This window comes from Cyprinus carpio, chromosome B12, assembly GCF_018340385.1.
Source record: "Cyprinus carpio isolate SPL01 chromosome B12, ASM1834038v1, whole genome shotgun sequence".
Classification (NCBI taxonomy): domain Eukaryota; kingdom Metazoa; phylum Chordata; class Actinopteri; order Cypriniformes; family Cyprinidae; genus Cyprinus; species Cyprinus carpio.
In genome coordinates, this window is record NC_056608.1 from 2,812,565 (window position 1) to 2,837,690 (window position 25,126).

Here is a 25,126-nt window from a genome sequence, read left to right on the forward strand (position 1 = left end):
ACAGTAGTGTCATTATTCAGCTCAAGTCAGTTTAATGTTGATTTCGTTAAACTCTATTACAGTTTGTTATTACCTGACAGTCTTGACTCCACTTTGTAGGAACTGCAAGTGTCATAATTGCCCTGACGGACGGTGAGCTTCAAGAACATCAGCTGATAGCAGCTCAGCAGGAGGTAACATGATGTTCAGCGTTTAGATTCCACACATTTAGAAATCTAAAAACGTACAGTTTTTAATTACGATTGCTTGGTGTCTCTTCAGGCAGCACGAGCTCGGACATTGGGTGCAATCGTGTATTGTGTCGGTGTTAAGGACTTCAATGAAACACAGGTACTGATGACAAGTATGCACTTAACCAGAGAATGTAACTGAATGTAAACTATGCACTTTATATGGAGGAAACGGATCAGTTCCACCAATCACTGCTCAGATGAGCTGTAAATAAACATCAGTTTGTCCTGTTCTAGCTGGCTACCATAGCGGACACCAGTAAGCATGTGTTTCCGGTCTTGGGAGGATTCCAGGCGCTGAGAGGAATGATTGACTCGGTAAACTGAAGTGTTCGGCTCTATGGAAGATTAATTAAAAATGCATTTTCTAAGATGCACGTTCCTGGCTTTAAGCTGAAGTGTGGGATTTTTTCAGTGGTAGAAAAATGAAATTCTCTCATCGTTTACTCACCCTCATGCTGACTTTGGTTAATCTTTAATACACAAATTAAGATCATTTTAATGAGAGGTTTCTATCCTTTCAATGAAAGTCCAGATAACCAAAACTTAAGATCCAGACTGGTCATAAAGTCATTGTAAAGTTTTGAATCTCTGGTGTTTTTTTTTTTTTTTTGTTTTTGTTTGCTGCATTTCTCAAGGCTGATCAATGAAACCATTGGCACCAATGCAGAAATCTCACACTTTGGCTTTAATAATAGTTTATTAGTATGCATATAAGTAAATAAATACATTTTGTGAAAAATAGTTTTCTTCATTAAAAAAAAATACAAATATTTCAGGTTATCTGCTTCCAAATGTAATATTTAAATAATTGTGTTACTTGCTATTTCTTTGTAATTATTTGTGAAATTTACTAGCAATTTCTGAGTGAAAACTGCTAAATCCTGAACCAAGTTTTTTTCAGTGTAGAATGAATTAAATATTTTCTGTTTTTAGATCATCAAAAAATCTTGCATTGAGATCTTGGCAGCGGAGCCATCCAGCGTATGTGCAGGAGGTATGAAAATAAATAAATCTCACACACACACTTGCATAGAGATATTGGATGTGGAGTATTGGTCAAAAGTTTGGAAACATTACTATTTTTAATGTTTTTGAAAGAAGTTTCTTCTCCTCATCAAGCCTGCATTTATTTGATCAAAAATACAGAAAAAAAATGTAATATTGTGATATATTATTACAACTTAAAATAATTTTTTTTAAATTTATTATACTTTAAATTATCATTTATTTCTGTGATGCAAAGCTGAATTTTTAGGATCATTATCACATGATCCTTTAGAAATCATTCTAATATGATGATTCATTATCAAAGTTGGAAACAGTTCTGCTGATTAATATTTTTTCAGAACGTGATACTTTTTTTAGGATACTTTTATGAATAAAAATTAAAAAAAAAAAAAAAAAAAAAAAAGAAGCTATGTTTTTAAAATATAAATATTTTGTAATAACAATATACACTACTGGTCAGTAATTTGGGGTCAGTAATTTTTTTTTCTTTCTTTTTTTTTTAAATAAAATCAATACTTTTATTCAGCAAGGATGTGTTAAATTGATAAAAAGTGATTGTAAAGAAAATATATTATTAGAATATATATTACTAGAATTTTTTTTTTTGAATAAATGCAGTTCTTTTTAACCTTTTATTCATCAAATATATTAGACAGCAGAACTGTTTCCAACACTCATAATAAATCAGAATATTAGAATGATTTCTAAATGATCATGTGATAGACTGGATGTTACATGTGACACTGAAGGCTGGAGTAATGATGCTGAAAATTCAGCTTTGCATCACAGGAATAAATTATTTTTTTTTTAAGTATATTCAAATAGAATACTATTATTTTAAGTTGTAATAATATTTCACAATATTACTGTTTTTTCTGTATTTTTGATCAAATAAATGCAGGCTTGATGAGCAGAAGAAACTTCTTTCAAAAACATTAAAAATAGTAATGTTTCCAAACTTTTGACCTGTACTGTATATATACAGTAGTCAACATTTGAAGTGGATCAAAAAAAGTTAATCAAAGTTTCCTAAGACAAGAATTCATTTTGGTTTTAGGTTTAAGGATGAAAAGGTTTTTATACAATTCAAATGTTGACTATATATGTACAGTAAAAGCTATGGTCATTTCACCTTCAATTATTGTGTACATAAACCCTCATTATGAAGTTCTGCTGTAGGAAATATGTATTCTTGTTCATGTACATGTCTCTCTGTGGATTATGTATGAGCCATAAATCTTTTTAACTCAGTAAGTCTGTAACACTTAATGATTCATTCAACTTCCATTTCCAAAACGTCACTCTTTTGGATTAGATTTCCATTTAAACCATAGTGTCACACATCATCAGATGTATAATTACTCAAATAGAAATAAGGAAGTTAACATAAAATAATTGTAGGGAAAATTCCAGTGTTGAACTGTGAGACGCATTTCCCCGAGAGGACACTTATATCATTGTGGTTTTACATTACCCAGCATTCCTTGAGCTCTGATGATTTCAGCAGGAAGACATTGACCCATGGGCTGAAAGCACAGTTGATGTTTCTGAGGGAAATGACGTCATGTGGCAGCGTGTGTGTGAATCTGTGTTTCAGAGTCGTTTCAAGTGGTGGTGAGAGGGAACGGGTTTCGACACGCCAGAAACATTGACCAGGTCCTGTGCAGCTTCAAAATCAACGACACAGTCACGCTCAGTGAGTGTCTCTCAGAATGAAAACCAGCGTTTAGAACTCATTACATCTGCTTTACTGAACGCTGAACATTTTAGTGCTGCCAAACGATTAATCGCGATTAATCGCATCCAAAGAAAGATTTTCTTTATGTAGTGTATGTGTGTGTACTATGAATATTTATTAATATATATAAATACACACACATGCATGTATATATTTAAGAAAAACATGTTTATATATTAAAGATATTTATATATAATATAAATCAGTGGTTCTCAAGGTGTGGTAGAAGTACGCAGAGTAATATAAATTAATGTTAAAACTTCACAGACAGGGCTTAGACTAAGTCAGGATTAGGCCATAGTTCAATTAGGACATTTAAGTAATTTAATTTAATCTTTTTTTTTTTAATAATTTATATATTTTATTTACCTGTATGTAAGCACAGTGCAGTGTTAATGTTCAAGCTGTGTATTTACAATGTTAAAGTAGCTGACAACAATAAATATTCTTATTAAGAATAAAACACCTCATTTCTGAACTATGCAGAGCTGTAGCTGAAAAGTTACTGAATAGCTACTGTATTTTGATGTTGGTCATTATGGTGGTACTTTCTGTGATGGTACTTGGTATAAAAAGTCTGAGAACCACTGATATAAATTATATGAATATAAATATATGCATGTAAATATTTTCCAAATACATGCTGCATGCGTGTGTGTTAATGTATACATAATAAATATAAACAGTACACACACATAATGTAAACAAATCTTTTATTTGGGATGCGATTAATCGCGATTAATCGTTTGAGAGCACTAGAACGTTTTATTCTTCTGTTTGCAGACGAGAAGCCTGCGACCGTGGAAGACACGTTCTTGCTGTGCCCCGCGCCGGTTATAGATGAAGTTGGAAAGTAAGTGTGAGGTCTGCCATGCATTAGGCCGTGTTTACGATCCCTGACAAAGGTCACATTCCACTTCCTGCGCAGGTCATGCTGTCGATCCAGGCGGTCCATGGCTTTCTTTTTCCTGTCAAACCTGAAGAATCAAAGCTGTACATGATGTCAGCGGCTCGGAGGAGCCATTAAAAGCAGATAGTTCCTCAGAAATCATTGTTCATCACACCCACTCTTTCTTTCTTCCTTATCCATTATTTCATTCTTTCCCTTTACTGCTCCCATAAACCCTCAAGGATCCATATTTTCGCCCCCGCTTCTGCTTTCCATTCAACAATGATGCAGCATATTTGGTGCAGAACTGTTTGTTATAAAGTATTTTTTTAAGTTATGGCTGAAAAGGAAAAGTATTTAATCAAAAAAAATACTGAATGAAATCCAGTGCACTGCTTAGGCATCAGAATATTATAATCTATAACAATTAAAGATGTTAAACATTTAAAAAGTGTTAAATATTACCTTTAAATTAGTGGTAAGTGATGGAAAAAAATATTTATGTAAGATCCATACAATTTATATAAAAATAGAATTTTCGATATAGTAAATTAAACTATTATTGTGATACATTTGACAAGAAAATACTATTTTAACCTTTCTACTTAAAATTTTACATTTAATTCAGTGTGTTAATTGCAATTTCTTTTTTGATTATTTGATATTTACTATAAAATAATCAAATATCAAATAATTATTTAATATTTACTAGGGTAAAAATAGTTTTTTGTTCACTGATCTGTATTGTATTTTTTATTGTTCAGTACAATATTGATCGATGCTGATAAATTCTCATATAATATCTGATTTGGTATCAATAGATTGTGTGTCACTGTCACTGAGGTTTTATTAATATTTTGAATTAGTTTTTGATTTTATATTCTTTATATTTTTTTTTTTTTTTTTTTTTTTTTTTTTTTTTTTTTTTTACTTGTATCTAATGTTTTAGGTTTTTTATACTTCAAGATAAACTAAATGCTGAAAAAAATAAAAATAAAATAAACATTGATATATATATATATATATATATATATTTATTTTTTATTTTTTTTAAATAGAAGTTACACATAATGAAAGATTTAGATTTAGCTAACTAAAATAACCCTGGTGTTAATTCGTAGTTCGATGTTTTAATAATAATCGGAAAATAAACAATTCTTCTGATCAGAATTTAGAACCCTTTTTTGTTCTAATAAAATCATTTATTTTATCTTTTGGTGCAGACCGAGTCCATCAGTGCTTGTTTGGTGTGAAAGTGTTCTCAGCTGTACTCACCAAACTTGACTTTTCCTCTCAGTAATGACTGTGTGGCGAAACATCATTATGAGGAATGTGAAGCTAATCTGAAGTAGATGCTCTCCATCAGAGAAAATGGTCTTATCTGTCAGAAACGCAGACTTGGCCTCTGTGTGTCGGGGGACAAACCTCGGCGGGAATGCTGAGCATTTGGAAAGCTGTTTTTATCAAATGTTTGAGACACTAGACAGCTGACTTCAACAAAAGTTAACCAGCACCCCGCAGAGCTCTGTGAGGCTGCCAGTTATGGTCTGCTAAACATCTTTGTGTAAAATATGTAAGAGAAATGTAGTGGGGTTGTTTTTGGCACTCATGTCTCTCTGGATCCCGTTGGTGTGGTTTTCTGCCTTTTTGGATCCTGCTGTGCAACGTTACAGGATTTGCTGGCTTTCAAAGTGACAAATATGGTTATGAAAACTGATGTTTGTTCTTTGTCCTTCAGGGTGGTGTACCTGCAAGTCAGCATGAACGAGGGTCTGTCGTTCATCACCAGCTCCGTTCACATCACTACAACAGAGTGTGTAAGTCTGAATACAAACAAGCACCACATCCAGCACAGCTACAATAAAAACTACAAAATATTAAATGCTCTTTCATTTTGAGATTTGAGAAATTATTTTACATCCTGAAAAATGGTATAGTTTCTTAATATTTAGGCCTAAATTTTATTTTGCCATGTAATATTCCTTAATTTTACACTGTTACAATGAAAAATTACATGTAAAAAGTACATGTACAATTTTTTAAATAATATTTAGTGGCCTTAGCCACCCTATGAAGGGAACCTAGGAAAATGATTAAATTTGGCACACTTGTAGTGATGGTCATTAATAGTGATCTGACCAACTTTGGGCTTTCCAGGACCAACTCTATAGTGCTACCACCAGTTCAAACATTCACTTTTCAAATAGTTATAACTTTTAAACCCTTTGTTCTAGAAAAATTAAACATAGTCCACCTGATTACTCTCCTCATGCTGATCACATTCAATAGTTTACATTAAGAATCAACCCATTACAGTAGCAGTCATTTTGAAAAGTACAGTATTACATTTTTTCACAACTATCCCTTCAAAATTGGACCAATTCTTTCCAAAATTGCCAGATATGATCTTTGGGCCGAGCCGCATAGAAATGACAGAACTGAATTTTTTGACCTAGTGATGAAAAAAAGGTAACGCTATTGTGAACTTAATGAGGTTGACCCGAAATTAGTTCAGAGCCTGTATCTTAGCCAAAGTCTGATCAATCAAAATGAAACTTGGTACGCTTCATCAACACCATGACCTGAGAGTCCATGCCAAAGTTGGAGACAGCGCCACCTACGGGTCATGAGAGACCAAAAATGGCTATTCTGGCTAATAACTTTTGAACAGTTAGTCAGAATCATAATCTTGGTGTCTTAGGGACAGATTTACTAAACAGGGCAAATTAGTGTGAGAGCACAATTTCAAAACAATGCAGATGAGCGTGGAAATTTATGCAGGTGATTTACTGACAATCAGGGCCGTAGCTGGGGCCCCAGTGTAGGTCGTACCAGTGGGCCCTGTCTGATTTTGTTTAATTTGTATGTTCGTTCTATTTACAGTATTTAGTTGTGCTATTTAGAAGATGTTCATGTTTTTTTCAAGTTTGTAGGTGTCCAGGTACAGAAACAGAATAATCAAATGTAAAATAACACTGCATAGTCTTCACTGTAATTTTTTTTTTTAATTTATTCAGACTTGATTATTTAAGTTAATTTTGATAGTGTGGTAATAGATTTAATACAATCAAATAAATTATTTTTGTTCCCCACTTCTTGATTCATGTTTGATATTTAGATGTTTTGTTGTTATGATGTTATGATTTTTTTTTAAATTTTTTTGGAATTGTTGAAATTTATTTTGTAACCTTTCATTTTCTTAATTATGAAGATTCTGGCTATATTTGTCATTTTTCATCAATGTGCTTATTTTTTTTTTCGCTACTCCTCCTACAATTTTTGTCCAATTTTGAACAGAGTTTTGATATTTGCTTCCATTCCCAAGAAATACCTCTCCAAAGTAGACCCTGTCTGTGTTTGTTGACTTGTGCTAGTAAGCTTAGCATGCTAGTTTGTTAACAATCTAACCAATTATGGGGGATGGGGGATCTTGGGGAGTGATAGGGGAGGTGCATGCCAGTTTAGAGGGACTGCTCAGTGTTTGTTAGGAGTTGATCAAAATTCATGAAAAAAGAGATTCTAAGCTTTAAAATTATACCTATTTTGTGTTATCCTATTCAGGGATTGCTTAGTAATTTGATTATGATTTTTTTTCGTGCGAGGGACACCTCAGGTTTAAAGGGTTAAATATTCAATAGCAACCTATATACACAGTATATATATATAGGGATTATATATACAGTATATACATATACAGTATATATATATATATATATATATGTGTGTGTGTGTGTGTGTGTGTGTGTGTGTGTATATTACTATAGTAATAGTTCAAATAGTTTAATAATAATAATAATAATAATAGTAATAATCAGAAGACAGTTCTTTGACCCCTCTCATTCGATGATCAGAATTTAGAACTGTCTCATGTTTCTTCACATACATTTCTTTTCCTCAGAATGTTTTTAGGTGTCACGCTTTAGTTACTTTCATTAAATCAAAGTAGTTTCTATAACTAAATATAGCTATTATATTCGATTGTAATTATGCTACATTATAAATCATTGGAGAGTTTATGGGTGGTCTTTAGTTCGTAACCCCTTATTTTCTTTGCATTCTCCTCTCCTCACGTTCAGGTCATCCCCTATCATCATTTTCTCTTCACAAACCCCTTCCCCCAGAAACACACACACATCAAGGGCCAAACCACAGACAAAGCCCCTGAACGATCCCGTCTCTGATTCTCACTGTGCAGGCTTCAGGCCACGACCACAGAGTCACTTTTATGAAGCATTTCTTCTCCAAATACTGCACAAATGCACTGTGTGCTTCTTGTTCTTTTCCCATGACTTACTTTCTAACAGTGAGGTTGCACAGTTTTTGGTGTTCATTGCTCGTCTTTGGATGAAAATGCCCATTAGTCAATATTTTTTAAAAGATCATTTCACATTTTACTGGCAAGAATGACATGAACATTTTAAATAATATTTAAACACTAATTTGTGTTGTCATATTCTGTAATTTCACATAATCTTACATTTTACTGGAAACAATGACATGCAAATTTTAAAAAATATTTAAACACTATTTTGTGTTGTCGTTAATTGATTTTACTGTAAATAAAAAACAGATTATTTTACTGTAAAAGTGATTCTAATATTTAAACGTTATCTTGAAATATTCATTAATTTTATACCATTTTACATTTTAATGACAAAAAGATTTAGATGTTGTATTTTTTTATTTTATTGTAAAAACTGACATAATATTTAAATAATATTTAAACATTTTATGATGTCAGTCACTAATTTACAGCATTTAACTGACAAATAAGAGTCATTTTATAATATTTAAACATTTTATATTCACTGGTTTTACACCATTTTAGGTTTTACTGACAAAAATTACGTAATTTGTTTAACATTATCATCATGTCATATTCATAAATTTTTCATTTTACTGACAAAAATGATTTAATTGTTTAATCTAAAAAAAATTATTTAAATAACATACATTATGTCAAACAAATAAATGTATTAACATAAACCAGAAATATTACTATCTTGCAGGGTTATTTTGTCTGCAATATTTAGATTAAAATAATATTTATATTCATATTTTTAATCTCATCTTCATTATTGTCAAAATATTGTAAGTTAAATAGTTAAATTAAACTGAAAGTCAAATTACAATATGGCAATACTTTTTATCCGTAAATCATAATAATTGTGCCAATTTTCTGTCTTCCTTGTTTCTCTGTCTTTTTCTCTGCAGTTTGACGGCACCATCCTCCTGATCACCCTGCTGGTGCTGTTTCTATTGCTGGCTTTGCTGTTTATGTGGTGGTTCTGGCCGCTTTGCTGCACTGTAGTAAGTCATCGCCTCATTTACCATAAATATCAGTCTTCATACGTTCTCACAACACATCTTCCAGTACTGTGTTAATCTGTGAGCCAAAGGCCTATGGATTTGCGGTAAAGACTGAAGTTGAGTGATTTAAGGTGGAAAATTGGTCAATTTGTCTCAAGCGAGGTCATGATTTAACATGCTGTTCTGTTTTATGTGTATAATGTGACTTGTGTTTGTGCTTATGTGATTATTTGACACATCTTTCCACAGGTGATCAAGGAACCTCCACCTCCTCCACCTCCAGAGCCAGTAAGTTACAGCTTTATCTGCTACTAAAGCATGAAATATCACAGACGGAGCATGTTGATAAATATTTATGGATCTCTAGTAGACCATAGCAGTGGTGAGAGAGAGACTGACTGAGCTCAGATCACCTGCATCTGATACAGCATTCATTCTTCAGCTCAATCTCATATTCACAATAAAACATTAGTTTGAATTTTCGCTGAGGAAAGCGATATCTTTGTTGTACTATCCTTTCATCAGTTAAGGGTGATTTCTGATGACAGTGCTGCTCAGTGCGATTGTTGGCTGCTTGTTTTTAAGTAAAAATAACTTCCTTGTTTACAACTGTTTCAGTTTCTTTCAATATAAAAGTCTTTAATGCTGACTCACTAATAAAAACAGACTCTTATCGTCGTCTAGTTTTAAGAACAATGCAACTAAAAAAACACTAACGTACACACACACTGTTTCCAAATACTAAATACTACTACTATTAATATGAACATTATTTATTGAAATAATATTTCCATATATATATATATATATATATATATATATATATATATATATATATATATATATATATATATATATATATATAAACAGATACATAGATAGATGGATAGATATAGATGTACATGAATGTGTGTAATACTATAATAATAATTATTATTCATAGTTAATAATAAAATAATCAAAATATTGTAAACTTTTTTTTACTCTTTTTTACATTTTTATTATATTATATTATGAAATAATATTTAAATATTCCATTACAGTTTATGTAATATTAATTTAATTTACACTATTTTACATTTCATGGTAAAAAAAAATACATGTAATTTTTAAATAATACTTAATTATCATTTCATCATGTGATGAGAATAATTAAATTTTTTAAACTCTGTTAATGGCCAGAGTTAGAATTTCGTAGAAAGTAAAGACTTTTCATAATATACACATTTTGCAAAAAAAAAAAAAAAAAAAAATTATCATATATTTATTTTATAAAAACACATAGCTGCTTTTTATTTTTGGAAGGATATGAGTTTAATGTATTTTTTATTAAGTCTCAAATCCGCTCCCTAGTTCAGTAGTAAGTACACTACTTAGTGAGGTCAGACATGTTCTTTTTGTTAGTAGCTTACAGTGAGTGTGACTGTAGTTTAACTACTATAAATAATGAGAAGCGTGTTGCTTGAAAAGGTACAGTTTCAAATCAGTTCTTCTGTATTCGGTAGCTAAACTCATGTCAACACCTAAACCACAGCAGAGTTAGAAAGAATGGTATTTTCTTAGTGTTAGATTCATAAAGAGACTTTAATGAAAACCATCAGATGATTTTGAGTAACAACATCAACATGTCAAAGAAGCGCTGACAGATGTTTCGTACCTCTTGTGCTTCTGCAAATGATGTAAGATGTTTTTGGTCTTCAGGAGTCAGATGATGATGACGGGATGCCAAAGAAGAAATGGCCCACGGTGGACGCATCATATTACGGCGGTCGAGGAGTCGGAGGAATTAAACGAATGGAGGTGGGATTCCTCAAAAGAGGAGATGCAATCCTAGAAAAATGTGTCATGTGATTCTTATTGAAATAACAAATTCATAACACTCTCTGAACTTCACTAAATAAATGTAGCTGTTGGAAGAATAAGTGTCTTGTAGTGATTATATATAAGAAGTCTCTTCTGCTCACCAAGGCTGGATTTATTTGGTAAAAAATACATTAATATTGTGAAATATTATTGTGATTTAAAACAGCTGTTTTCTATGTGAATATCTGTTAAAATATAATTTATTTCTGTGATGTGCAGCTGTATTTTCAGCATCATTACTCCACTCTTCAGTGTCACATGATCTTCAGAAATCTCAGATGTAAATTATTATTAATTATTATTGGTGCTTAATTATTCTTCTTATTAAAATTAAAATGTTTTTGCTGTAGTTTTTGCTCCTTTTTTTTGATAAATCAAAAGTTCAAATGAACAGCATTTATTTGAAATAGAAATCAATGTCTTTATTGTCATTTTTGATAATTTTACTGCATCCCTGCTGTATTAATTTCTGTCTATTTGCATCAAACTTAGAATATTAAACAGCAAAAACAATTTTCAACATTGATAATAATCAGAAATGTTCCTTGAGCAGCAAATCATCATATTAGAATGATTTCTGAAGATCATGTGACACTGAAGACTGGAGTAATGATGCTGAAAATACAGCTGCGCATCACAGAAATAAATTACACTTTAACACATATTCACACAGAAAACAGCTGTTTTAAATCACAATAATATTTCACAATTTTTACTGTTTTTTCTGTATTTTTGATCAAATAAATGCAGGCTTGTTGAGCAGAAGAAACTTCTTTCAAAAACATTAAAAATAGTAATGTTTCCAAACTTTTGACCTGTACTGTATATATATACATACTGTACATATACATACACACACACACACACACACAACCAGATTTCACTTCAGTCATTTTAAGTTGCTAGAAATCTCTAAGAAGTGAAATATCAAAGCATCTTAGAAGAAAACTGAAAACTGAAATGCATGCTTTTTGCGTTTGCTGAAGCTCTGTAACAGGTTTCAGAAGATAAGATCTGATCTGATCTGATGTTTTTCCTCTGGTCCAGGTTCGCTGGGGAGGGAAGGGCTCTACTGAGGAGGGAGCCAAGCTGGAAAAACCCAAAAACGCTGTCGTAAAGATGCCTGAGCAGGAGTTCGAACCCTTTGAACCCAAGCCCAAGAAACCAGACAACAGGAAGCGAGCTCAAGACAGGAAGTGGTATTCTCCCATTAGGGTAAAGCAGCTTGGTCTCTGTCATTATCGTTTGCTGAAGCTGCTGGTGTTCAAAGCACATTGTAAGTGTTATTGTCTCCTGTTCAGGGTAAACTCGACGCGATCCTGGCTCTTTTCAGACGTGGATATGATCAAGTTTCACTTATGAGGCCACAGCCGGGAGATCATGTGAGTATCTAGACGATCAAAGGAGTTTTTTTTATTGGATGGTTCAAGTGACCCAATTCCGATTTTTTTCCTCTCATGTGGCACAGATCGGATATGACCGGTGAACGTGTAAGCAGGAAAAAACAGCATGGATTCCGATTTTCTCAGATCGGATTCAGGCCTCATTCATATGTGGTAATAAATCGGATATGAATCGGATACCTGCATTTGCGTGTGCCATGTAAGCAGACAAATCGGATATTCCCCAGTAAATGCGAGTCGTACGTCATTAAAAAAGTGACGTCAACTCAGGTGGACACCACCAACTGAGATCACATGACTTATTATAGGCGCGATGGAGGACGAAGGATACACACAGTGGAGCAATGCCAAGGTTGGGGCGAAGAGACAGTGCAGGCAAAAATGCAGGGTTGTTACAGAAATAAATCCGTGTTTGAAGACATTTCACGAGATATGGGGAGGCACGGTTTTAAGCGCTTTTTTGAGTCTCCGCCGCGCCGTACCGAGACCAATGTTTTGCTGATTTTTTTGTTGACTTTTCAAAATATTGTGGAAAGCAAAACACTGTATAATATTATTTGCATCTGCATCCATTGTATTTCGTGCTGTTTTACTTCCTTTTCCGGGTCAGAACGTCTAAGTTTGGTAGTTTCAGCAGTGTATAGTGTAAATGCAAAAATCGGATACGGGTCACTTTTAAAAGATGATGTAAGCGGGTCGTCAAAAAAATCGGATATAGTCAGAAAATCGGATTTGGGCATCAAGACCTGCAGTGTAAATGCAGCCAAAGAGTCTCAATGGCTTAGCATTATCTTTCATCCAGAAGTATGAAGTCAAACAAACTCCTCCAACAACAAACAGTCTGACCCTAACCTTATTAATCAACGTCCTGTGGACTTTTTGACTCATTCCTCTTCGCCTCGGCCAGACGTTTCCTTACCTTTCATTTGTGAGGCACAGCTCGCCACCTGCGTCAAATCAGGAGCCGTAAAACAAACGCTGATGCTTTCCAGACAGTCCGACTCTTACATATGCAGAGCAGCCACGTGGTTTGATCTCTCGATGTCGAATCGCAGGTTATCGGATCTGATCTCCAGGTGTGAGTTAAAACATTTCATATGTATGTAAGGATAGCTTTTTAACTAGAATTCCATGTTTAAGAGCATCTGCCAAATTTAGCAACCAAGGAGTCGTTAAGCCATTCATAATCAATGCATACAGTGGTCCTGGTCGAGTTTTTGAGCCGGCTGGTTTTAATCGCCTCGAGCGAAAGGTTGCATGACGCAAAGTTTCTCTGCGGAGGAATGGTTTTCACCTCCTCGTCCTGTAATGCCTGGGCCTCTCCGCTGCTCTGTGGTTTGTGACGAGAGGCCTGAAAAATGCCCAGACTGACTCTTTTCTCTCGCTCTCGTTCTTTCTGAGTATGGAAAACAAATGAAACGGGCATCATTTCCTGTCTAAAATTGCATTAAGAGGACATAAACTAAATCCAGCAGTGCCTCTGCTGTGGAAGAAGAACTCAGTGCATCGGCGAAAGTTGAAAACAAGGTCATGCCAAAGCTTTTACGAGAATCTCTAAAGATTTACTTAAGAAAGTGTAGTTATCGGAAGAAAAATCAGTCAGGTTATACTAGATAAATATTCTTAGACTTAATGAATTATATATGCAGTGCCGGACTACAAAAGTTTGGAATAATTAACATTTTATAATGCTTCTGAAAGAAGTCTCTTCTGCGCATGAAGGCTGCATTTATCTGATCAAAAATGGAATAAAAATTGTAGGATTGTGAAAAGGGTTATAATAGTTAACTAAAAACATAAAAAAAAAAAATCTTGAAAAAAAATAAACATTACAAATGAAATGTAATAAAATGAATATATAATATAACAATTATAAAAACTTTTTCATCTGGTTGCCAAAGCAATATAAAACAGAAATGTAAAAAAATATTTAAAAAATACTATAGACATTATATATATATAACTTATGAAAACTAAAAAAATTAAATAAATATAAATTTAATGAAATTTTAATATTAAATTATATAGGAAAATAAATAAATAATAATTAATTTTTCTTATTTAAATATCATATAATATGTATTATAGTATATTTCAATTAGCTGCCAAAGCAACATTTCCTTTTATTTAATTTAACTTGATATACTAAAATAACTAAAACTTAAACTGACATAAAGATTTATAAAAACTGTATAGGCGTATTTTAAAACAAATAACTAATAAACATTACAAAACACACATATATTTCTATTCAATATTCCATTCGTGTGCAATATAATAAAAAATATATAACTGTAAAAATGTAATTCTGTGTGTGACATTATGAAAGTAAAATGAGCTGTAAATTGTGCACAGTAATACCAGAAATATTTCTTAAGAAAGTAAGTTTTAGTACATCAAGTCAAACTTAATTAAAGTGAGAAGCGTTGTCATGGCAGCTAGTTGAAATAAAAAAGTTATACTTGTATTTAAAAGACCATATATTTATTTTTGGTCACACTTTATATTAGGTGACCTTAACTACTACTGTGTGTACTTACATTAAATCTAAATGTAGAAGAAAATGTAAAAATATGTATGTATTCAATAAGTGCATTGTACCAGTAGATGTAATAACATAGTAGTTAAGATCACATAATATAAAGAGGGACCTTATTTTTTAAAGATTTAAAGGTGTCCAGGCGTTTTTTTTTTTTCGAGCAGGGTTTGGGGTTATAGAGGACATTCAGAGTCTTTCCATGATGCATAATTTACAAGTCTGGGTGATTTCATCTGCGGTTTTCACAGAGCTCCAGCCAGTTTGCGAGATCATCTGTGTGTGTGTGTGTGTGTGTGTGTGTGTGTGTGTGTGTGTGTGAGAGAGAGAGAGAGAGAGAGAGAGAGAGTGTGTGTGTGTGTGTGTGTGTGTGTGCCTGTGTGTGTGTGTGTGTGTGTGTGTGTGTGTGTGTGTGAGTGTGTGGTGTGTGAGAGAGAGTGTGTGTGTGTGTGTGTGTGTGGTGTGTGTGTGTGTGTGTGTGTGTGTGTGTGTGTGTGTGTGTGTGTGTGTGTGTGTGTGTGTGTGTGTGTGTGTGTGTGTGTGTGTGTGTGTGTGTGTGTGTGTGTGTGTGTGAGCTAAAGAAAGAATGGCTCAGATTTGGGCGTCATTGCCGCACATTCTGGGAACCGTGAGCGAGTAATGCTTGTGTACTGGAAAGCGTCCAGCAGATGAGCTCAGCGATGTGACGTGCTTCTCCTTCTCTGCTCAGGGTCGATGCATCAACTTCCAGCGAGTCAAAGAGGAGGCAGCGGCGGCCAAAGCTCCTCCTCGAGCTCAGAGCCCAGCTCCACCTCCTCCAGACTACCAGCCCGTCCCCAGCCCCACCAGCGCTCCTCCGCCCGGACCTCCGCCCGCCCGCGTCCCACCCTGTCCCCCGCCGACCCGAGCCCCGCCGAGACCCTGAGAGAAACATCCAGCCCTCAGTGCAGTCCATCCTACGACCAAACCAACCCAGGGTTACAAAAACTACACTTCCACAACGCACTTAAAGTGCTCTGTTTTCATGCACTAATTTTGTACTTCATATACTAAAAATGATTCTTAAGATAAACTTAAGATCATCTAAGTGTGCTATTTTGGGACACCATGAATATAAAGTAAAATGCACTTTTAACACACTATCTCTATTTAAAAAACTGTATTTAGTTACCACTTGTAGTGTACTTGTAGTGTACTCAAGTGTACTATAAGTGGTATACATTTTTTAATTACACAGATAGTATGTTAAAAGCGCATTTTTGTTCATATGGTGTCCCAAAATAGCACAGTTAAGTACACACCTTAAGAAGCACTAAATAATCATTTTTAGTGTATTAGTACATTAGTGCGTGAGAATAGAGCACTTTAAGTGCATTATGGAAGTGAACTTTTTTTTAAGCTGGGAAACCAAAAAACCCACACGCTATTTATCGCTCAGCTTCGATTGGGATGTGCTGTGTCGTTTGTTGCTGGACAGCAAAACAATGTAAGAAAAGCAAAAAGAAATAACTGTCGTGACAAAAATTCAACTACTGAGTTTTCCGTACGCAGATTAAGATACGTGCTCCTTTCCATCCGGCTGGACGAATCGTTCATGTACAGTGTTTTAAAGCACATCCTATGAGCTTCTGATATCATGCCAAATGTCCAAAGTAACCAGTATTACATGCTATGTTCTATTGTTAGCGCCTCTGGAGTATTTTGATTTTTTGATGCAGTGTTGAGTCGCAGGTTCTCTCAGGTGAGTCTCTGATCCTGTACAAAGGGAATATAATTGCATGTCAAAATGTGAGAGGAATGCAAGTGATGAACGCGTGAGGGCAGGGTTGGACCATTTCTTTCACTGATTGGTGATTTTTGTCACGAGTTTCTTCGTTTAGGCACAGCTGGTGTGCAGGGTTTGTCTTAAATCATGCAGTTGCTGGAATTCTGACAGATTCTCGAAGGTGCAAAAGTGGGATTCAAGAAAGGTTTCGATTTTATTCCGGATCTTTATCTGCACTGAAAAAAAAAAGGTAACCTAAAATTGACATTTAATGGTTTTGTTCAAATCACAAAATAGTGTTAAGCATTACGGAATCAACCTACAGTAAATACATGAATTTCTGCCAACAAATATGACATAAAAATCATTTTTGTTGGGATTTGATTTTTATGTTTAAGGTTTCAGTTTACGGTTTTTTATTTTTAGGGTCAGTGTCATTGTAATGTGTATTGGTCACATTTCACACCAAAATAAAAATATATATATATTTTTTTCATTATGACATTATTTTCATTTCCATTAAGAGCATTTAAGCCTAAAATTCTCATTACTGTATTGCATCAAGAATAATGTTTTATAATTACCATTATTCTCAAGTGTTTTGTATTAGATCATCAGGATCGTAATACAATATTTATAGTGAATGTATAATATATGAATACCACATACTTCTCAAACTTGCATCATTGTGATATTTTAGAAGCAACATTTTGTAATGATTAAAGTTGGAGTAGTGTACGGGATTTAAACTTTTTTTTTATTTTTTTTAGTTAATGTTGGACTCATGTCCAACACTTAGAAATGACGAGACTATATTAAATTTAAGAAATAAGTATGCAGTTAGAAATAAAAAAGGTAATTGCAAAACTTTATCTTAAAATTTGGACTCTTTGCGAATTGTGAAATTCTGAATTTCTGAGACTTTTTTTTTCAGAATTCAGATTTTTTGATGTAATTTTTGCAACTTTTCTTACCATTCCCACTTTTTTTCTCTGAAGTGCGATATATCTCAAAATTCCAACTTCTCACAAGTTTCTGCGATTCTGACTTGATACTGACTAGAGAGATAGAAATGAAATGAAATGAATTCAGAATTGTAGATAAAAAGTTGCAGTTTTTTATTTTTTATCTCATGGCAGAAACAATATTCCATTAATATATAATACAATATGTATATCTGCATATATTAAAGGAAGTACAACAAATATGACCATGATGTATAAATACTAAATATATATTTTTTTTTTAATTATTATAACATAATTTTTTTTTTTTTTTTTTGCATTACGGTAATGAGAATAAGTGGAGCTTCCTAAAAGCTAAATGTCTGAAAGATAGAATTCTTTTTCTCTGAGTAATTTTTGAATTTTGTCCTGATGGGTTTCATGAGATCAGGTTTGTTTGTTGTTAAGGTTGAACCTCTAAATGCAAAGTCAGGTCAGTTCTCGTCATGTTTTCTGTATTCCGCAGCTGTACTGTACGTATGTTGATATTCATCTTGTTTCCTTTGCGTTTCATCATCACACATATTGCAACTGCAGGGCAGTTCACAGCATTTAATTTATTATCCCCACGTCTAAAGGAAGGTACTTGAATATGACAAGGTGTCCTCTGTTACAAACAGGACACTGTGCATGAAACCAAAAAAAAAAACCATTAAAAAAATCACTTCGCCTCAGATAACAGCCAGTGCCTTCTGTGTGTCTTGTTTTGTTTTTTCTTCATTTTTATTTTGTTTATATGTCATTCAAGTATGATACAGTAGCACTGTTTATACTTTCGTTGTATTAAAGAAAGATTGGTGCATGAATTGTTTTCCTGTTCTCCCCATTCTGTCATGAAGTTCAGCAAGCAGAGACTTTCATCTCACGCAGTTATTAAATATATAATGTGGAGCAAACCGAAGCCGTAGATGGCGACAGCTGCAGTATGATGCTATAGGTTTGTGCTTTTGTTTGGATTTGTGTTGTTTTATTTGCTTGTGCAAATCATTTGAAACATTGTGATCTGTACTATTCCACAAAAAAAGTTGATACCAGAATTATAAATCACAATTATGATGTAGTAAGTGTATTAACAACAATACTGATGCATCTAATGAAAGGCTCATAAAGTTTACTTTTTTCACAGTATTAATAAAGCTCAACTTTCAAGCTTTTACTGCATTTGTCTGGTTATTGGAACACCTGTGTGTCAAGTTAATAAGATTGAATTATGCACCTGAAGCTGCTTTTGTGGTCTTTGGAAATCGTTTGTTTTGTTTAGGATGGATTTTGTATTGCAAGACAATGCATGTAAATGAACACAATACAATCTGAGCTTCAACTCTTACTGACCCTCAGCAGGTTCATAGTCCTCTCCATCTGCCTCTCAATCTTCCCTGTCCTCATATCTTGTTCTTGTAGACAATAATCCATGGGAAATTAAAAGTGGGTTACTGATCAAACAAGGTTTTTTTTTTTCTTAAATGGAAAAAAAGTAAACACTTAATAACGGAAGAATGAGGATATGGAGTTGGTTATATGAAGTAACCTGAAATTACTATATATATCTGGTAAAAAAAATTTTTGTTTTGTTTTGTTTTGTTTTTTTGTTTTTTTTTCACTGAAAATCACAATCAAAACAAAAGAGGTTAGTCAGTATTTCTGACAATTTAAAAATCAAAATGGGTCAGCAACAAGGTTAAAATAAAAGTTTTGTTTTATAATGCAAAGACATTCATATAATTTTAACTGTGACCAGAGTTATTTTTGTATCATTGATTTACTATTATAGTTTTTGTTAATTTTTTAAATACATTTTTATGTTTTAGTTAAAGTAAGGAATTTTATTGTGATTTTAATATTTTTTTAATATGTCTATATTGTTTTTAAATACATTTTAGCTTTAGTTCATTTAGTTCTAGTTAGTTTGATACTTCACTTAAAATAAATTAAATGATGCTGTGGCAGCTGAAATATTGTTTAAAAAATTTATTTCTGATCATTTAAGTTTGCTTTATTTCAATTAATTTTTTATTTATTTATTTATTTACTTACTTATTTTTTGGTTTCAGTTTTAGTCAATGGTAATAACCCTGAATGTGACTAAAGAGATATTTTGTGCAGCAACTATATATGTTATACACATTAATACATTAATGTGAATTATTATTTTTTTTGTATTTGTTTTTTATTTTGTTTTTTTTTGTTATTACTAATGTTTTTATTATATATATACATTTTTTATAATAAAAAAAAACAGCTTATATATATATATATATATATATATATATATATATATGTGTGTGTGTATATATATTCATTCAACTTCTATGACCTTGTAGTCTTTAAAATACATTTTAAATACATTTATGTAAATAAATAAATGATATAAATAAAGAGCACTGTTTAAGTTATATGTAAGTATTTCACCTCTCACATGCTGAGGACGAGATGTGGGAAGTGTGTTCATTCCGGGTCTGATAAGGGCTTTGGGGTTTGGCATCACAACAAACATCAAGTCTGCCTTATAAACACACAAACACTCTGATGTTTCTGAAAATCCTACTGGTGCGTCATACAAAGGTCCTAACAGCCCATGATTTATGAGCTCTGTATGTTACACTGAAGCTCTGCCATTGACACAAAACTGGAAACCATTAAACAGAGACAGTCTCACTACTGGGAGATGAGAGGGTCTGTACTACTTACTGCTGGAGAAAGCGTATCGGTCAACTTTGATCATGTGTGCTTTGATCAAGGGTTACTCCTCCACAAAATTAAAATGTTGTCATTAATCACTTACCCGCATGTCCTTCCAAACCCGTAAAAGCTTCGTTCATCTTCGGAACACAATTTATGATATTTTGGATGAAAACAAAAATAACGACTTTATTCAACAATTCCTCTCCTCCTCCTCTTGAATAAAGTTATTTTTGTTTTCTTCGTGTACAAAAGTATTCTCGATGGATTAATTTGACAATGCTTTTCATACTTTTTATGGATCTTGACACTGTTATTTATTTGGCAGTCTATGGGACAGTCACAGGCCTCCCGGTGTTCATCCAAAATATCTTAAATTGTGTTCTGAAGATGAACAAAACTTTTACGGGTTTGGAACGACATGGGGGTAAGTGATTAATGACAAAATTTTAATTTTGGGATGAAGTATCCCTTTAATAACCAATCACATTACAGCCTTGATGTCATTAAATTCAGAGGTGGAAAGTAACGAATTACATTTACTCGCGTTACTGTAATTGAGTAGCTTTTTTGTGTACTTTTACTTTTTAAAGTAATTTTTTTAAATCTGTAATTTTACTTTTACTTAAGTATATTTAGTTTGAAGTATAGTACATTGCTACATTTTAAAACATATTAATTACTGAGTAAAAAAAAAAAAATCACAAGAAAGTTGCAGACGGACAGACAGGCGTTAGTGGTGCAGACACAGCTGAAAACAAAACCCGTCATATTGAACTCGAAGGAAATGAAGTGAACCCCTGGCCATGTTTATGCTTTATTATGCAGTGTAAGCTGTGCTTACCTAGGGAGACCAAACTAGCAGCTTATACAATCTCGACAAGACATCAACCCTTCGCAAGCATGTAGAGGTAAGCTAAATAATCGCATCGCTGCATTGGTGGTTAAAATGAAGCTTTGACATTTTAGCAAGAGGTTTTGCACAAATTAGCCAAAAAGACAGTGGTGCGGAGTGTGCGATATATATCATCTGCGATAATATCATAATTGTTTTTATGATGTGCGCGTGCATTTATAGTGCGTTCTTTCACTGTGTGATTCAGTCTTGTAAAATGCATTTAGATTGATCACAAAATTGAAGATACAGGGGCAGAAAATTTACATATTTATATCATTTCGTACAGTAAATCAAAATCACACGAAAAATACAACGTCTCACTTATTAACAGTGACTTGCTGACACATACTGGCCATTTTAATTTCACATTTAAAGTATCTTTTGATTTTTTTTTTATTATTATTTATTATTATATTTTTTTTTTTTTCAAATGAGTATTCAACATTTTATGTCTTGTATATCAAAGCATTATTCATGCATGTATAACTGCAGGTTAAATGCATTCTTGTCCTGCACTAAACAGTGTGTAAATACATCTAAATGCCACTTCCAATGAAGCTTCTGCATTTTTTTCTCTGCATTGAAAAAATGAGTTTGTTGATACTGAATTGCCTGGTAACAGCCCAAATGTCTTATTATTCTAAATAACTGATTCCTTTAATTAAAAACAACTAGTTTGAGATTAATAGGCCTATCCCAGGGGTGTCAAACTCGGTTCCTGGAGGGCCGTAGCCCTGCAGAGTTTAGTTCTAACCCTGCTCCAGCACACATATCATGTAGTTTTCAAATAAGCCTAAATGATTAGATTAGCTGGTTCAGGTGCGTTTAATTAGGGTTATATCTAAACTGTGCAGGACTGTGGCCCTCCAGGAACTGAGTTCGACACCCTTGGCCTGTCCCATTTTTGCCTCCCTTCCACTGTTAAAATGTAACTAAGTAACTTTTACTCTGAGTAAATTTTAAATGAGCTACTTTTTACTTTTACTTGAGTAGATTTTTAGACTGGTACTTTTACTTGTACTTAAGTAAAATTTCATTAATTTAATGGTACTTTTACTTGAGTAGAATATTTTTGTACTCTTTCCACCTCTGATTAAATTTCAGTCAGAGTTGTACAACACTCGGTCGTCATTTACAGTAATCATAGGAATGAATGAAGAGTGCTGTGAACTGAATCCCAGCTGTCGCAAAAAGTCTGTGACTTTTCATGGTAAACTCTAAAAATAGAACAATCCAAAAGTAGTGTTTAGTGTAAAACATGTTGAAGATTAGCAGATAGGCTGTCGATTCATTAAATGATGAGCTGTTTCCTGTAAAACGCTGTTTATTCAGTGAAGTGAAGCCTCTCCTTCACTGACATCCATTCAAAAAAAAACAAAAAAAACAGCCTCTGGTCTCCTTTCCGTTAGCATTAGCCATTACTCTTTTTCAGCTGAAGGTTGCAGGCTTGCCTTCTAGTGGCTTTGCCATTAAACAACCACTACATGAAAACGAAACTGTTGTTCCAAAGAAGAGCAAACGGGGAATTTGGGCTTTAAAATGTGACCCTAGACCACAAATCCAGTCATAAGGGTCAGTTTTCTGAAATTGAGATTTATACTAGTGCTGTCAAACGATTAATCACATCCAAAATACAAGTTTTTGTTTACATAATATATATGTATTTGTATATTTATTATGTATATTTAAACACACACACATGCATGTATATATTTATATTCAATTTATATTACATATAAATATATTTAATATATAAACATAACATATTTTTCTGAAAATATATACATGCATGTGTGTATTTATATATACATAATAAATATACACAGTACACACACATATATTATGTAATCAAAAACTTCTATTTTAGAAGCAATTAATCATTTGACACACTAATATATACATCATCACAGGCCAATATTTGTCTGAGATACAACTATTTGAAAATCTGGAATCTGAGGGAGCAAAAAAATCTAAATATTGAGAAAATCATCTTTAAAGTTGTTCAAATGAAGTTCTTAGCAATGCATATTACTAATCAAAAATTAAGTTTTGATATATTTACGGTAGGAAATTTACTAAATATCTTCATGGAACATGATCTTTACTTAATATCCTAATGATTTTTGTCATAAAAGAGAAATGTATAATTGTGATCCATACAATGTATTGTTGTCTATTGCTACAAATATACCTGTGCTACTGATGACTGCTTCTGTGCTGCAGGGACACTAATGACAAACGAAGACAGCTTCCTAGTAATTTAGTTTCTCAAATGTCAGACACGATAGCAGGCCGTTATTTTTTCCGGTTGCTGAATCCGAGGCCTGTGTTCGCTCTGTTCCTCCTCCGTCTGTGCTCATGCGCAGCAGGCCGAGCTGTAACCCCCCCTCGGCTCTGTTTATGCACGGCCTGACCGCGTCCACCGACACTCACTGATACTTTTCTGCTCACAAACCAAGGGAATGTGCTGATTGTCAGGCTTTTCTGAGCCCTTCTCACATTGCAACCCCATCTGAACTTCTCCTGCGCTGCTCCGTGCTGCTGTTTGGATGCCCGGGTCTCCAAGGCAACACACAGAGACACAGATGTTTCTCGGTTAGCCAAAGCAATTTGTGAAGACAGACGGAGCGCAGAAGACAAGTATAGAGAGTGCAGTCTGACGAGACATTTTGGAGTGAAAACACTGTAATCAAGACATGACATGAACCCAGCACAAAGCCTTTACCAGGAATGTTTTCATCAAGACATTTGCATAATGTCTGGCTTGTCTGGGGTCTATATATGAAAATACTTGGATGCAAGTCTCTGCTTTTTCCTGTGAATAATTACTCCCGTGCTTAATAACAGCGAGTCTGAGTGAGTTTAAGCTTCTCAGCATTGGAAAGGTGTCTTCTTCAAGTATCTACCACTTACAGACATGACTGAGTGTGTTATTTATTGGTTTCACTAAAACTCATGGAGCTAATGATAAGAAAAAAAAAAAAAAAAATTCTAAGATAAAGAAAAGGACAAATCTTTTAAAATTCATAAAGTTTTGCAAAGTTGCACCACATGACATTTTCTCAACTAACCTTGGTTCGTCATAAAAAGGGCAAATTATCTGATAAAACCATGTCAAAATGGGTCCTCTGTGTGATGTAATTTCCTGTTTTATCATTTCAATTTAATGAATGTTAAAATGTCATGTGGTGTAACCATCAAATTTGTTAATTTATTAATTCAAAAATAGTGGCACCACATGACTTTTTTTTTTTTTTTACTAACTTTCCTTCTTTTAAAAAGGCCAAATTATTTAATCAAATGTTGACATCTCTGTGATGTCATTTCCTGTTTTATGCATGTTTCTCCATGTTGATTTCATATGTGTTGGAAATACTTTTATATTTATTTTCAGTGAAGGTTTAAATGTAATGACTGTTATAATGTAATGTGTTGCAATATTTTCATAAAGGTTTTTAATATCATAAATTATTAATTCATAAATATTTTTGCAACACACAAGATTTTCTCAACTAACCTTGACTTTTCATAATAAAGTCAAATTATATGATAAAACCTTGACAAAAGGGCTTCTTTTTTTTATTGAGTATTTTTTTGATTTTTTTTCTGCATGTTTTTTAGAGATTTTTTTTGGTGTTTTTGAAGAGCTTTTTATTTAACTTTTGACGAGCGTTTAAATTAATGACTGTAATAACACTGTAATCAACATTTTCATAAATGTTTAAAAAATATTCATATTTAAAGGTTATTTTAATAAATGTTAACTTTTTTCTTTACAAATTATTATTATTTTTATTTTTTTTTTTTCTCAGAGTTGCACC

The 25,126-nt window shown here is 33.1% G+C and overlaps 1 protein-coding gene across 1 annotated transcript in view; it reads left to right on the forward strand.

Moving 5' to 3' along the window:
* Positions 1-16,955, forward strand: part of LOC109109561 (anthrax toxin receptor 1-like) — a 29,876-nt gene extending 12,921 nt beyond the window's left edge. Inside the window, exons 6-18 of the mRNA XM_042734731.1 lie at positions 100-173; positions 262-330; positions 468-548; positions 1,167-1,227; positions 2,839-2,937; positions 3,763-3,832; positions 5,607-5,685; positions 9,083-9,178; positions 9,428-9,466; positions 10,880-10,978; positions 12,089-12,256; positions 12,343-12,423; positions 15,690-16,955. Of these exons, the coding sequence (XP_042590665.1) occupies positions 100-173; positions 262-330; positions 468-548; positions 1,167-1,227; positions 2,839-2,937; positions 3,763-3,832; positions 5,607-5,685; positions 9,083-9,178; positions 9,428-9,466; positions 10,880-10,978; positions 12,089-12,256; positions 12,343-12,423; positions 15,690-15,884 (1,211 nt within the window). The 3' untranslated portion in view covers positions 15,885-16,955. The remainder of the gene's footprint in view (positions 1-99; positions 174-261; positions 331-467; positions 549-1,166; positions 1,228-2,838; positions 2,938-3,762; positions 3,833-5,606; positions 5,686-9,082; positions 9,179-9,427; positions 9,467-10,879; positions 10,979-12,088; positions 12,257-12,342; positions 12,424-15,689) is intronic.
* The last annotated feature ends 8,171 nt before the right edge of the window (positions 16,956-25,126 follow it).